This window comes from Apus apus, chromosome 1, assembly GCF_020740795.1.
Source record: "Apus apus isolate bApuApu2 chromosome 1, bApuApu2.pri.cur, whole genome shotgun sequence".
In the NCBI taxonomy this organism is placed as follows: Eukaryota; Metazoa; Chordata; class Aves; order Apodiformes; family Apodidae; genus Apus; species Apus apus.
The window spans coordinates 174,389,516-174,404,271 of record NC_067282.1 but is presented as its reverse complement, the minus strand read 5'-3'; the positions used below and the strand labels follow the sequence as shown (position 1 = coordinate 174,404,271).

The window sequence follows — 14,756 nt, the reverse complement described above, 5'->3', positions numbered from 1 at the left end:
CTCTTTTTTCTTGCTCTAATGACAGAGGTTAATGTCCCTGGCTTTGGGTGTGTATAGGTTGTCTTTTCTATTTAAACTACTTCTACAAGTGGATCAATATTCCAGGAGTATAAAATGTAAAGAAACAGGTTCAACGGTGTCAAGAATTGGTCCTTTCCAACCATGACTATTCTGTGATTCTGTGATTTGAACACCTAAGAGCTTCATGGTAGTTTTCACATATAGGAATAATTCAAGAAACTGCTGTAGTGGTGCCACCAAGTATAATGAGAGCTGGAGCTGTTTCCCAGTCAGTCCAGTCCAAGGGGATATTTAAATTATCAGCTTTTTACAAAAAATGAACCTTCCTGTGCCTTTATGTCACCGCTGTCTACTAGATACTGCTCCAGGAATGACAGCCTGATGCCACTGCTATAAGTTAGCCCTTCAGCTTGCAGAGAGGAGGTCTGTATTATGACCGCAGAGGTCCAGATGCTGCTGATTTCTCTGTCTGTAAGAAAATACATTGGTTTTTTTATATAACTAGGAGAATATGCACTAACATGAAAAAGCTAAACAGTTAAAATATGCAAATAGAACACTTGAATCCAGGGGAATGATTTAAGCATGCCCTGTCATACGTAGGGAGGTGATTCTCCCCCTCTACTCTGCTCTCATGAGACCCCACCTGGAGTATTGTGTTCAGCTCTGGAGCCCCCAACACAAGAAGGACATGGAGCTGTTGGATCAATTCCAGAGAAGGGCCACAAAGATGGTCAGGGGGCTGGAGCACCTCTGCCACAAAGACAGGCTGAGAGCTGGGGCTGTTCAGTCTGGAGAAGAGAAGGCTCTGGGGAGACCTAATAGTGGCCTTCCAGTATCTGAACGGGCTACAAGAAAGCTGGGAAAGGACTTTTTACAAAGCTGTGTAGTGATAGGATGAGGGACAATGGTTTTAAACTGGAAGAGAGTAGATTTAGGTTAGACATTAGGAAGAAATTCTTTAGTGTGAGGATGGTGAGATGTTGGTACAGGATGGCCACGGAGGTTGCGGATGTCCTGTCCCTGGAACTGTTCAAGGCCAGGTTGGATTGCGCTTTGACCAACTTGGTCGAGTGGGAGGTGTCCCTGGCCATGAAAGGGGGTTTGATCTAGATGATCTTAAATATCCCTTTCAATCCAAACCATTTTATGATTCTGTGATTCATATTATGTCTGGAGATACTTAGATAAATTATGTTTTGGTCTGGCCACTAAAGTGACAACTGTTTTGATTAATATCAAACTGAAATGAGAAACAGAATCGTAAAAGAAAGATACAAAGTATTTCCATAGTAGTATTGCATTTTGAAAATTGTGTAAATTACGGGATAGATTCAGTCGTCATTGCACCAAGCTGCACCAGAGCCCTGGGGAGCTGCTCTAGCAGCTTAGTTGGTAAAGTACTTGTCGTAATTATAGGTCAGGGGTGTTTGTTCCTATCTGCTGTAGGAAACAAATACACAAAGTCCCAGGAAATTTGTTTCCTTCTGGAAGCTGGATATCCTCACTTCTCCTGTCCCAGCATTTTGCAGCAGGGTGCTCTTTGTTTCAAGGTGATTTGATATCTGGAAAAATATTTAAACATTGTTTAGAGCATGAAGAGGAACCAAGAGCTCCTATTTCCCAGCTGAGTGCTCTGACTAGAATGTCTTAATAATTCTCCTTAGGCTCTCCTTGTGGTTCAATGAAAACTTTTAAAATTTATTTAGATGAAGTGAAATAGCATCAAACCAGCTACAATGTCATATACCTTGTGATTAGAAGAGTCTCCTCTGGGCAGTCTTTTTAGAATTTATTTTTATTTGTACTGAAAATTAAGTGTTAAAATCAATTTTTATTTTTGGTTAGTCATGTTTGCCAGCAGTTGTAATAATGTCTCAGTTTTAGTAGCATTTTTTCTGCACTGCTTCTTCCATGTCAGGTCCTCCTTGTCAGCCACTGGGCAGCTTCAGTGGATTGTTGGGGTGAAAGATGAAGTTGAAGTCTACTGAGGCTGTCTGGGAAATCATGAGTGCTAATTGTAGCTAGAAACCAAAACTGAATAGGAAGCCCAACCTTAAACAATTGACTGCAAGGGAAATACTGCACCTTTTGTCTAAACTTAGATTATGTTTGCAGCTGGAAGTATTCTGGAAATTTGATTTGATTTTGAAAGTTGTCCCAGGGCAGCCAAAACTGAGTAAGTTATTGGCTAATAAAAACAGTCCTGTTCTTCTTATGATGCTATCTCTAATTAGAGGTTCCCATGCTGAGCTTGCCACAAGATTTCTGCCTCATTCAGCACAGGGGTAGGACAAAAATCTCCAAGAAGCCCAAGTTCTGTAAGAATGTTGTTTGTAGTACTTCAGCAAGGTGCAAATATTGCAGGAAATTTCAGGGAAGAAATGAAAGGTTCTTATGACTAGAGAAACTGAGTTTCAGTCCTAGATAATTGGACATTATCCCTGCTCCAGCTACAGGGTTTCTGTGCAAGATTCACAAAGACACACTCAGCTTTTGTTTGTTTCCTGAGTGTCAAGGGGCGCATCTGTGGCCCTGTTTGCATTAGTTCAAAACAGTCACATGTGACTCTGAAAGTGAATGTATTGCTCTTTGAAGAGAGGGAACTGCCAAGCTCTTTGGAAAGATGTCACTGTCCTGCTGTCTCAAGCTGGAACTCCAAATTTCGGAGACAGGAAATTTTGGCATTGAACTCTAGATGCCTTACATAATCACTGTTAAAATGAGAGTTACAGTGCTACTTTCCCTCCTGGAGGATCTTAAGAAATTAAATATCTTGACAGTTGTAGAATATTGAGATTCTATTAGAAGAGTACTATAGGCACAGTCAGAGGGAGATCCCAATTTTAGGTGTTCAGACTATTTAGATAAGGTGTAATGAAAAAAAGACATAGAATGAAGAAGATTCTAAGAAGTATTCCCTAAGTACTGTAAGGGTAGAATTGTGGCATGTTGTTGTGCAATTAATGTATCATAAACAATATGTACAAGGGAGACAAAACTGAATAGGCAGCCTTAATTCAAGCATTTTCCAGCTCTCAGATGTTTCATTTTACAATCTTAGCTGCTTTACAGGTAGGTAGTTTGAATTTGGATGTAACAGTAAGATTTTTTTCAGAGCCAACATCTGCAGAGGAGTGAATTTCCCAGCTCCTACATCCAGAGAAGGATGGGAGGTGCTGAAAGCAGGTTTTCAGCAGAGTGCTGCCTTCACCTTTCTTTAAAAGTATGGACGTGTGGTCTCTCTCTAATCAAGAGTGACTGGAATTCCTTCTGCAGGCAGCAGCAACATGACACTCAGGCAGGAAGTCAAGTGGGTGTCTGGTCCAAACTTAGCTCAGGGGACAAGGCATCCCGATGTCTGGCCAGTTTACCAGCTGCTTTCTGCTGACAGAAATATATGACTGTAATGATGCCCCACATTTTTCTGCTTTGTCTTTATTCTTAGCTTGTTTCAGTTTGTTAAACATAAAAAATTTCTTTGCATGTTGAGGAAGTGAAAAAAAAACCACCCTGATTAAGTACTTACTACTAATCTCATTGTTGCTAAAAACAGAACCAAAGCAGTTCTCTGTTATTAGCAAATATGAGTCACAAGGGAAAATGTTAAAGGTACAACACTTTTAAGGTGCTACGGAGACAGACCAACAATAGTGTGTAGTATGCAAATACCTCTTACATGTATCTTATATCTTCCTGAAGATCTTATCTATTCCAGAAGTAAATGCTTGTGTTGGTCTTAATGTCAGAAAGTTATCTCTATTGGTCACTTAGAACATAAAGTTATAAAAGATCTTGTTACATAGTTGTGACAGTAAGAACAATTATATTTTACATTTTTTCCAGATTATCTCAAAACATCTTACATATAATTCTTCTTCATAATATCCTGGTAATACAATTTTTTGCCATTTTATTTACTTGATCTGAAGTTTCCTGAGGTCTCTAGAGAGAAATAACCCTGCTCCTAGGAAGAGACACTCTGAAATTTTCACCTGCATAAAACCCACAACTGAAGCGTAGCCTGTGGGTCCCCTGCAAGACTGTCCCTGTGCTCCAGCAGGAGGAGTTTTTGCAGCTGCCTGTCAGCAGAGGTGATGTTCCACAGGCTCTGCTCTGCTCTCTTGTTTCTCAGTACTGATTCATTCCCTGGCATGCTGCAGGAAGCTGTTTTGAAGCATATCTGAAAATTATATGAGGTCATAGACAAGTATTTTATCCCTCAAGTAATGATTACATTTGGTGCTATTGACAGTCACACTAGAGGCTTGTGCAGACAAAATAAAGCACTTATTTTATCCTTCCAGTTAGGTAAGTAATTCCTGCAGAATCTCTTGTTATTTAAAAAAATCATCTTACAATACTGTGCTTGTTTAGGGTTTAGTAGACAATAAATAACTACAAATCCTGTGCACATATTTTTCTACATGCTTGTCTCCATGCTGCCATTCCCAACATTATTCCCACTGAAAGTTTAACAATAGAATGCCCAAAAAAGCCTGGAAAAGTGAAGATGGATTTCTTTGTCACACCACTGTTTGCTCTCCCCTGGCATGGAACATTGCTGTCACTGAAGGGAGCTTCCCACTAGAGTGGTGTCCTTTCATCTCCTGCTGCAGGTGTCACTGGTAGCCATGACTACAGGAAGGTCTCAAGAGTGAGACATGGCAACTCCCCTTAGATGCCAGCAGGTCTGGTTATACCTGAGGATGAGCACACAGTAGTGTCCCCCATTAGAAGAAGCTCTGAGTGAAGGAGCTGAGGGTTGGTTCCAAGATGTCTCCTAGAGTCTCTCTCAGCCTTTACTGCCCTGTGTGATGAGGCAAGCTTGTCTTCATTTCCTGCTTGTCGTCCCTCCAAGTGCCACACTGTCCTGGGGACCAGGAGAGCAGATCAGAGAATCACAGAATTGTCACAGTTGGAAAGGAACTCTCAGATCATCAAGTACAACCGTCAACACAAAAAAAAAAACCAAAACCAACAAAAAAACAAACCAAAACAAAAATACAAAAAACCCCAACCAAACAAACAAAAAAACCCACACCACAAAATTACAACAACCCCACAACCCTCTACAACCTCAGCCACCAGAGCAGGCCCTGAAGTGCCACATCTACATGTTTCTTGAATACCTCCAGGGATAGTGATTCAATCACCTCCTTGGGCAGGCTGTTACAGTGCCTGACCACTCTTGCAGTATAGAAATTCTTCCTAATATCTAGTCTAAACCTCTCCTGCTGCAACTTCAGGACATTTTCTCTGGTCCTATCATTAGTTACGTGGGAGAACAGGCCAAAACCCACCTCCCTACAGTCTCCTTTCAGGTAGTTGTAGAGGGTGATGAGGTCTCCCCTCAGCCTCCTTTTCTTCAGACTAAGCATCCCTAGCTCCCTCAGCCTCTCCTCATATGACTTGTTCTCTGAACCTTCACCAGTTTGGTAGCTCTCCTCTGGACACGCTCCAGCACCTCAATGTCCTTATAGTGAAGGGCCCAGAAATGAACACGGTACTCAGATGCTGTTTAGCAACAACTGCTGAGTGCAGGAAGTTCCTTATTCATCTGCTGAGGTGGCCACAGGAGGCCAGAGCCAGGGAGGTTGAAGAGAGGGTATGTAAGGCGAGGGGCGGGGGGGTGCGTGTATAGCAGAGGGCGGTTCAGGGCTGGCCAGAGACCTTCAGGGTGGTTGCATCCATGCAGCACTTCCCAGGTCTGGCAGGATCCCACCAGCTATGCCTACATCTGCTTGTGGCGAAGACCCAAGCAGTGGGCCTGTAGAACAATATATCTGATGCTGAGGAGATGGTGGATGCATTATATGCATTTCTTTTGTTGGAGTGCATGGCTTTTTGTTGCAGCAGGCTACCTTCAGTCTCGTTCCTTGGAGTGATGCTCACCTGCCCTGACCCTGCTCTGACATGAAACAGAGGTACTCCCACATGAATGTGGCCATGCTGCCTCTAGGCTATCCCATGTAGATGTACCCTGAGTGTTTCAGAAAGCTTTAACCACTGCCTAAATCAATCAGATCCTTCCTGTTAATAAAGCAGCTAATAGTTCCCCATGTCTCAGTGGTGGGCAAGCAGTTGATTGTACAGCACTTGGAGAGTTCAGAAGCATTGTAGAATATGTGCTAAATATAATTAGAATTTTACAATTTTATGTATTTATTATGTTAATCAATATTAACCTGCTAACCACTAGGGTATAATTATAACATCAGAGTGCACAACCAGTTGGCTCCATTGGTACTTAAAATGTGATTATTCTGAGGCTAAGAAAATTAAATAGTGCAGTAAATAGACCCTGTGTTTGTTTCTCCCAAAACGAAGAGGTATCAATAGGCCTCTTCATTATTTTGGGTTCTAATTTGCTACTGATACTTTAGGAAAATTATGTATTGGAATTTCAGCCCCATATGCAGACAAGCTTGTGTGCATTTGTGTGATGATAACATTTGTAATGCTGTCAAATAATATTACATATGTTTAAAAAGAACAAACATTGTCTCAAAAGAATTATCAACTTCAGAGTACAGCACTCCTTTTTGGTTTTCAGTCCTGTTTTCCCCCTGGTAATTATGTTGAATAATACATGATTTTTCATTACAAACTATCAGCTTACAAGAGACACCACACATCTCAGTTAATGTGGCTGTTGGAACCTTAACTGTTACATTCCCTCTTGCATTTTACCTCATACTTTTAATTGAGCAACATTTAATGTTACATTACAATTTATTTGTGTGGGTCTTAATCTTGATCTCTTAAGTATTCAGGCTTAATGCATCAATTCTGTATTATTTTATTGATATATAAAGTGTCTATGGATAGGTGAATTTAACATTGCCCTAGCGATTAAAAGCAATAGAGATTACATTTAAGAAGTTAACTTCATAAGTATGAACTTCTGTATATCTGGATTCATGCAGTCCAATGTTGATTATTCTTTCAGCTATATCCCATTTTATGTATGTTTAGTTTGATATACGTATATAGAAAGAAAGATGTATGTTTATGGTAACATGTATATATATTCATGTGAATGAAATAATGTATGTAAGTAAATTCTTGAACTGGAATACTGATTACCAGGCAGTCTTTGTGTCTGGTTACTGACAATTCAGTTCAGCCACTTACCAGGACATTTAAAGGAAAATTCTTTGAACAGTGAAGTTATGCAATCACAAATTATGATAGCAACTTGTTAGATCAAAACTTGATCTGATGTTTGTTGTCTGCCATTTCTTTCTTTGCTATCCTGTAGATAGGTCATATAGGAAAAAGAGCTTAAATCTGTAGTGAAAAAAACCCTCAAAATTATCACTACTTTTATGCTTTCAGGTGCTTGAATTTCCCAACTAAACTCTGTCTCTTTAAACAGAAGTTATTATAATGCTGTTTCTAAGATCCAAAAGACAAAGAAACCAAATTAAAAACTTTCTGGTTTGCGCAGCGATGACACTTCCCCTTGTTATTCATTATCACAAGGTTTGGCCGCTGTGTTTCCAGTGTTGCAACACGGAGCAATTTTATTCTGGGTCAGAGCCTTCTGGGGTCCCTGGGGGAAAGGGGAGGCTGCACGGCTGGGCTGGGCTAGGTGCCTGGACACCTTCACCTCCCCATGCCCTCTCTTCTGCTGCCGCTGATGCAGCATTGCAACAGGCGATGTTATTGGCTGTTCTTGTTGATGCTTTCCTCCCACTGGAAATCTAGTCAACATGAAACCATCACAATTATGTTTTAAATGAGACTGGAAATGGTTACAGCAGAGCTGCATTTTACACCCCTGGCTAATCCTCACTGGGAGGAAAACTTGTCAGGGTCAAATCTGATTGCTTGATGGGCTTATGCCAGCTCTAGCCCTCAAAAATTTAGAAAATCACATCTGTGACTTCCTTTTGGTGACAGAGATACTCATAGAATTGTAGAATCATAGAATGGTTTGGGTTGGAAAGGACCTTAAAGGTCATCTAGTTCCAACCCCCCTGCATGGACCAGAACACCTCCTGCTAGACCAGGTTGCTCAAAGCCCCATCCAAGCTGGCCTTGAGCACTTCCAGGGAGGGGGCATCCACAACCTCCCTGGGCAGCCTCTTCCTGTGACTCACCATCCTCACACTAAAGAATTTGTTCCTAATGTCTAACTTACATCTCCCCTCTTCCAGCTTAAAACCATTACCCCTCCTCTTATCTCTACAAGCCCTTGTAAAAAGTACCTCCCCAGCTTTTCTGTAGCTCCTTCAGGTACTGGAAGGCCGCTATAAGGTCTCCCCAGAGCCTTCTCTTCTCCAGGCATAACAGCCCCAACTCCCTCAGCCTGTCTTCATAGGAGAGGTGCACCAGCCCTCAGATCATCTTCATGACCTTCCACTGGACTTGCTCCAAGAGCTCTATGTCTTTCCTCTGCTGAGGGCTCCAGAGCTGAACACAATTCTCCAGGTGGGGTCTCACAACCCAGAGCAGAGGAGCAGAATTACCTCCCTCGCCCCACTGACCATGCTTATGGTGATACCATATGAAAGTTTAAGGCATTTTTTTTCCTAAAGCTTTGTTCACAACTGTATGTTGATGGATGACTGCCTAGGTAGTTTCTGAATCCTAGGTCAGGTTGTGAAACTAATGTATAATATATCTGTATATTGGCTGTATGCCAGCACATATATATACACAAATATGTGTGCATGTACATATGTCAGCAGCTGCTTGCTGTCAGGTTTGTCACAAATCTCTCGGCACAGTAGGAATTCGAAGAAACCAAGAATCTGTTCAGACTGTTTGAAGCAACTGAGTTAACAAAACCTCTTTGCTGCAGGTTCTAGCCTTTGAACGCTCAACATAAAAAGTAGTGAGTTTAAACTCTCCTGAGTTTATTGAAAATATGAAAATTTGGTCATAATTATGGGGAGACACATCTTGGTCAACAGTTTTGACTCAGCCAATAAACAGTAACAAAATAGTATACAGGGAGAGGTTTAGAATAAAACTCCTGGGAAATTTTGTTTTGGAAACAGTGACACATGTGGTTCCTGAAACACTGTATGCTCCCTGGAACTGGGGTGCCCCTGACTGGAGACTGGCATTCTTGTCAGTTTTGTCATGGTTGAAGAACAGCCATTTCTGTCTGCATGTAGCTGGTCTCTGTCACTATAACCACATTTCTCTCAGCTTTTCTGTGAGTGAGACACCCCAGAGCTCCCAAAACTGGACCTGGCTCGCCTCATGAAGACTGGTCTGCACTGACAAGGAAATTCAGGGATAAGACATCTGGAAATCTTTTCCATGACTCTAAAGACACAGCATGTTCAAGAGATTACTCTGGGTGGTTTTGCCTGCCCCAATCCTGCCTGTCCAGCCATCTGGAAGCTGAGACTCCTCTGTGGTTTTGTATGAGAGTCTTACCACCTTGGAAATCTTACCATCTCTAATGCCATGCTGAGTCCCATTTCAGACATTTGATAGCTGCTAATTTCAGTGCCACTGCCTTAATAAACAACATGGTTGGACTTGATAAGTACTTGAGAGTTTGGTGCTCATTACATGGCAGTTCTGATCCCATTACAGCTACACATTACCTGCAAGGAGTGGTTGTTACACGTGATAGCGCCCACAGAGCCCGTTAAGAAACTACAAAATCATTACTCAAGCTCTCAGATTCCCCTGCCATCAGTGTGTATGTATAGTTTCACACATGAAATATCACATTAAGATGTTTTTAGTGGATATGACAATCCTACTTTTCTCCGAGGACTAGATAATTGCCTATGGATATATGAATCCTTTTGATTTTGGCATATATCTTAGCATGATGGATATGGGGCATACAAGAAAGTTTTTACTTGCTGAGATGCTGTGAATAGAAAGAAAGATAAATCCACATAAGGTGTGTCCAACTGGAGAGTACATCTCCAGCTGGGCCATGTTCTCTGTTCTGTGGGCAATGGTGGGTTTGGTATCAGTGCTTAGGAAGCTACTGCTTTTTTGTTTCTGGTTTGTTTGTTTTTTTACAGTTGCAGAAATGCTTAAACTTCTGGTTGATGCTGAGACTCACATCAGGCAACAATACATCTTGTAGACAGACTATCTAACAGTTCCAGTGCATCTATGATGACATACAAATTACTTGACAATGTGTTATTTGGGAAAGGTGCTGCATCCCAATGCTCCTCCCATTGCCAAAAGCTAATAAGCTTTTTTAAAGAACAAAATCAGGTTGAAGTTCCACTGTTCTTATGCCATGCAGAGACCTCCCAAACTTTTTTCTCTGTTCTACACCATGCTATTTTTGCTGTCACTTTGGTCTTCATGTTACATGAATCTGCAGTGCGTTTCTCTGCTGACTAAGTAAACACTGTGCAACAGGAAGCAAGTAAGGAGATTATGAGTAACGTTCTTCATATTAACCTATCCTACCTGCCTTCCAGGCTGATTTTGAAGGTAAGCCTGACTCCTTGTTCTTCAGTGATGGGAAGCGAAGAATTGACTTCATTTTGGTGTATGAAGATGAAAGCAAAAAAATTACTCATAAGAGGAGTTATAAAAAGCAAAAGGTACGTTATTTTCAGTATAAATCTGGAAAATTTGTGGGGTGTAAGCACACTGGGTAGACAGGACAGTGCCCTCACCCAGGACAGCTATTACATTGCCCTGTCCTAGGAATATCCGTGAGACCTGGGAGACTGAAGCTCATAAAGCTGAGTAGGGAACAGGGGTGAGCTCAAGCCAGCAGATTGCTGTGTAAATGGGCAAAGCACTGAACACTGAGTCTGTCAGTGTGTGCTTGGTCACCTCAAAGTGTCCTCCTGGGGGAGAACCCTTCAGGAGATGTGAGCAGAAAAATGCTGGTATCAGGTTCCCAATTAGAACTTGATGCTAAGATCTCAAGACTAGGGCAATTTTTTGTATCTACAGGGATTGAATTAGTCCCCTAGGGGACTTTGGTATTAAAATCTAGGTGTTCAGAGGAGTCCACAAAAGGAGGCAGCTGACCAGGTGCTCCAGATCATAGTCAGGAAATTAGCTGCTGACATTCAACCCAATAAAGTTCCTAAGTAATTTATGGCAAATAATTGTATGTCAGTTTGCCACCAGAATCTCTCCCTGTGCTACTCCTTCCCTTGACACTTCAATAGATTGGGCCTCCCTAGGGACCTTGCAAAAAGTTTCTGACTCAAGCCAGTGACTGCTTGGTTCTCCTTGGCAACTCTGAATTACAATCATAGATACTTTTTTTTTAACCATTATTTTTTAATTATTTCATTATGGCACTCAAGGTCAAAAAAACAAGCTAGGCAGTTGAGTAGTGAACTGCCTGAGAAATATCCATCCACAGGACCAGAGTCCCTTTGGAATCTTTGTTTTCCCACCCACTTACTTCCTTCTCTGATTTAGCAATTCCATGTTCCAGCAGTAGCCTCTGTTAGAGAAGGCAAGGACAAAGATATCACTGGAAGCAGCTCATATAAAAATAATTATTTGCAGTTAGGAAAAAGAAGAGTAGGAGTAGAAAAGAGCTGTAGCTAAGCTGGTTGATACTCATAATACAGTGTTGCTGTTTGCATTAACAGGGCAGCCATAAGGAGTGATGTGAGTAAGGTTTGAGGGAGTCCTGCAGTGGGTGGATGTTGTGTTATACACATAATCATGGGATTAGCAATAAAAATTAATTGAAAGAGATAATTAGAAAAAAAAGCTACCCCTTTGGAAACAGTTGTTTTTATCAATTAGCATTTTACATTTATGTTTGTGATATTTGGCTATTGCCCAAATGTGCCTAAAGATATGAGTCTTTTCCAAACAGTGATGGAAATTGAATGTGAGCAATGGAGTAGTATTTTTAGTGCATTAATGTTAGGATATTAGCCAGAATTAAACCATGAATAACTAAACCAGTAGATTGTGGGTAATGAGCTAGGTGCTTGCAAAAAAAAAAAGGTTTACTTTCAAAGGTCTCATCCTACAAAGATCTGCAGCCACACTGAATCTGTGATGTGCTGAGGAAGAGGAAGCAGTCTACCTACAAGCAACAAATGTGGGAACAAGAATGTATGATGATCTAACTAATGATCAGATAAGGTGGAAACTGAGCAGCTGATGAGCAGCTCTGTGCAAGAGGCCCTCATGGTCTTGGTGGACAGCAAGCTGAAAAAGAGCCAGCTCTGTGGCCTGGCAGCAAAGCAGCCAACAAGGGCTGTATGGACAGAAGTAAAGTCAGGAGACTGTGACACATGGTTGGGGTGAAGCTGACAACAGCAGTGATAGTTTTCTGAGCAAGGATTTCCATGGACAGTGAGAATCTGAAGCCATAGGAGTACTGTGGACAGTGTAGGCAAGAATTTTGATACTGGGGATGCATACAGTGCTGAAAGAGCAGTAGATAGCTTATAAAGAGACAAGGATGAAGAATTGACAGTCACAGAGGACTTCCAAGGGCAAGAACAAAGGTTACAAGTGTGATGACACTGACCTGGAAAACTAACAGAAAAGCCCAAAGCTCACCATGAAACAGCAGAAATGTTACATATAGGGTAGAGTACCAGAGGGCACTGAAAGCTGGAGGAGTGAAGAGAGGGCTTTGTTCAGTGAGTCTTATCACATAAGCTGAAATGAGTCATCTGGTCATAACAAAATTTCGGTGATGCAGCTCAGAAGTACTGGCTCCCGCCCTCACTAATGCCTCACGTACAAGGGTCATCAGTTTAGAAGTGCATTTTCTTTATCATCTTTATCTTTATGTTGGAGGAACAGGCTTTTAAAATGTGAATAGATAGTATCTTTCTAACTGTTTTAGGATGGGATAGTTGCAAGTCAGCTCCAAGCATACAAACGCTTTAGTCACCTCAAAGGCAGAGAGGTCCTTTGTCTCACTTGAAATCACTTGCTATGCAAGTGGAGGAAGCTGTAAATGCTGCCAGTTATTTGTTAACTAAGCAAACCCTACACAGACGTTGGCAGAACTGATAACATTTTTCTTCCTGTTCCTCCTCTTGAGCAGGATGTAGCACTCTGCCTCGGAACATACCTCACACTCATACTGGGAGTAAAAGGAGAGAAACTAACTGAGAAGTAAAGAAGGAATAAAAGTGAATAGAATGTTTGAGAAGAATAAATAAATCACATATACCTTATGTATGAAATGGAAGAGAACATGGTACAGTTTTGCATGCTTGGAATTCCAGGGAGAAAATTAACATTTTGGCCTATCACAGTTCCCAGAAAGGTGTGGAGATGATGCTGCCCAAGATAAGATACATAAGGTTGCATCAGTGTCGGCATAAAACCTAGTTGATAGCTTGTCTTTACTGACACTGTTTTTTATGTGGTTATAGGGGGTTTTTTTGCAAATGACTTTTACCCTTGTGATGATATACAAGACACCAAAATGAGGAGTATTGCCATTTACTGTCAGCTATAAATACTGCAAGCATCACTGTCTATCTCTGACCAATGATTAACTGAAAATGCCAAATTTTATAAGCAGTATCTTAAGCACCTTGAATAGGTTCCCTGCTCATACTACTCATTTTTTGACCCTCCTGATATTTTTATAGAGCTATTATCTGGAGGTTTACTGTTCACAGAATCTGAAAACTCCAGATCATTCAAGAATAGCAGATCCAGTGAAGTCTCTTCTCACTGGGTGAAATCCTCACTTCATTGAGGTCAGCAGCAAGGTCTCCACTGCCCATGTGCAACCACACAGGTCTGTGAAATGTAAGGACCAGGACCGTAGTCACTGGGACAAATTCTGTCTGATGTGCACTACACCCCACCAGACTGCATGATGTGGAAGTCAGGGCAGAATTTAACTTGTTAGTGAACATCTATAGATCTACATTTCTGAAGCTGAAAGTTTTGGGTGCTGCACTGAGTGGTTTTGTACGTTACTGAGAGTGGAGGAGTCCCCAAAATGATAAGGAATTTAGTGGAAAGGATTTGAAAATAATACATTAACCTAGCTAACCATTTTACTGGATTCAGAGAAATGGAGTACAAATCCACCTATTCTTCTGGAGCAAGAGAAGAATCAGGTCCTGGGACCATCATTATATTTGATTTGAATGACATTCTGCCCTTCTTCAAAAGAAGTTAGTGTAACTGAGGAAATGGCCCACCATTAAATTATATTAATTAGCAGTATTCCTGGGAAAACAACTGAGAAGAGAAGGAAATAACTGAAAACATGGGGTTGATTTGGATAGAAGGAACAAATACATGGGTCCTGAAGCACTTGAAGATGCACAGTGGTGCCGTGCTTCCCTCATTTTCATGTATTTCCAAAATCAGGTTTAAAGGAGACAAAGTCAAACTACTGAAATGACACCCTCATGGAAGTTTCTGACATAATTTACAGATTCAGAAGTTAGCAAATAAGATTCACATGTGCAACTCACTTCAAACTCCAAACATTTTTAAATTGGTATACAACAAATTTTGCAAGCACTAGCAAAAATCAAACTGACAGTAGCACATTCCAGAAACTGGACCTTGCAAGCAATTGAAATTCCTGCCCAAAACATGTTTTTTAAACCTACAATTTATGTACCCTGTTTGTCAGGATAGGTTACTATCAGAATAGAAATTAACTATCACCAGTCTTTACAGGAATGCTCTAAAATGCCAGTTTTATCTGTTGGGGTCCTTAAGGAGCTCTTTGTTGAAAGTTGAAGGGTCAACACCAGAAAGCCCAATTAAATTAGATCAACGCAGAATGTCATTCTAGTCCATCTGCTCCCCCC

The 14,756-nt window shown here is 41.1% G+C and overlaps 1 protein-coding gene across 1 annotated transcript in view; it reads left to right on the top strand.

Annotated features, from left to right (window-relative positions):
- ANO6 (anoctamin 6) overlaps positions 1-14,756 on the top strand; it is a 75,284-nt gene that overhangs the window by 28,683 nt on the left and 31,845 nt on the right. The window contains exon 3 of the mRNA XM_051622677.1: positions 10,443-10,568. Within this exon, the coding sequence (XP_051478637.1) occupies positions 10,443-10,568 (126 nt within the window). The remainder of the gene's footprint in view (positions 1-10,442; positions 10,569-14,756) is intronic.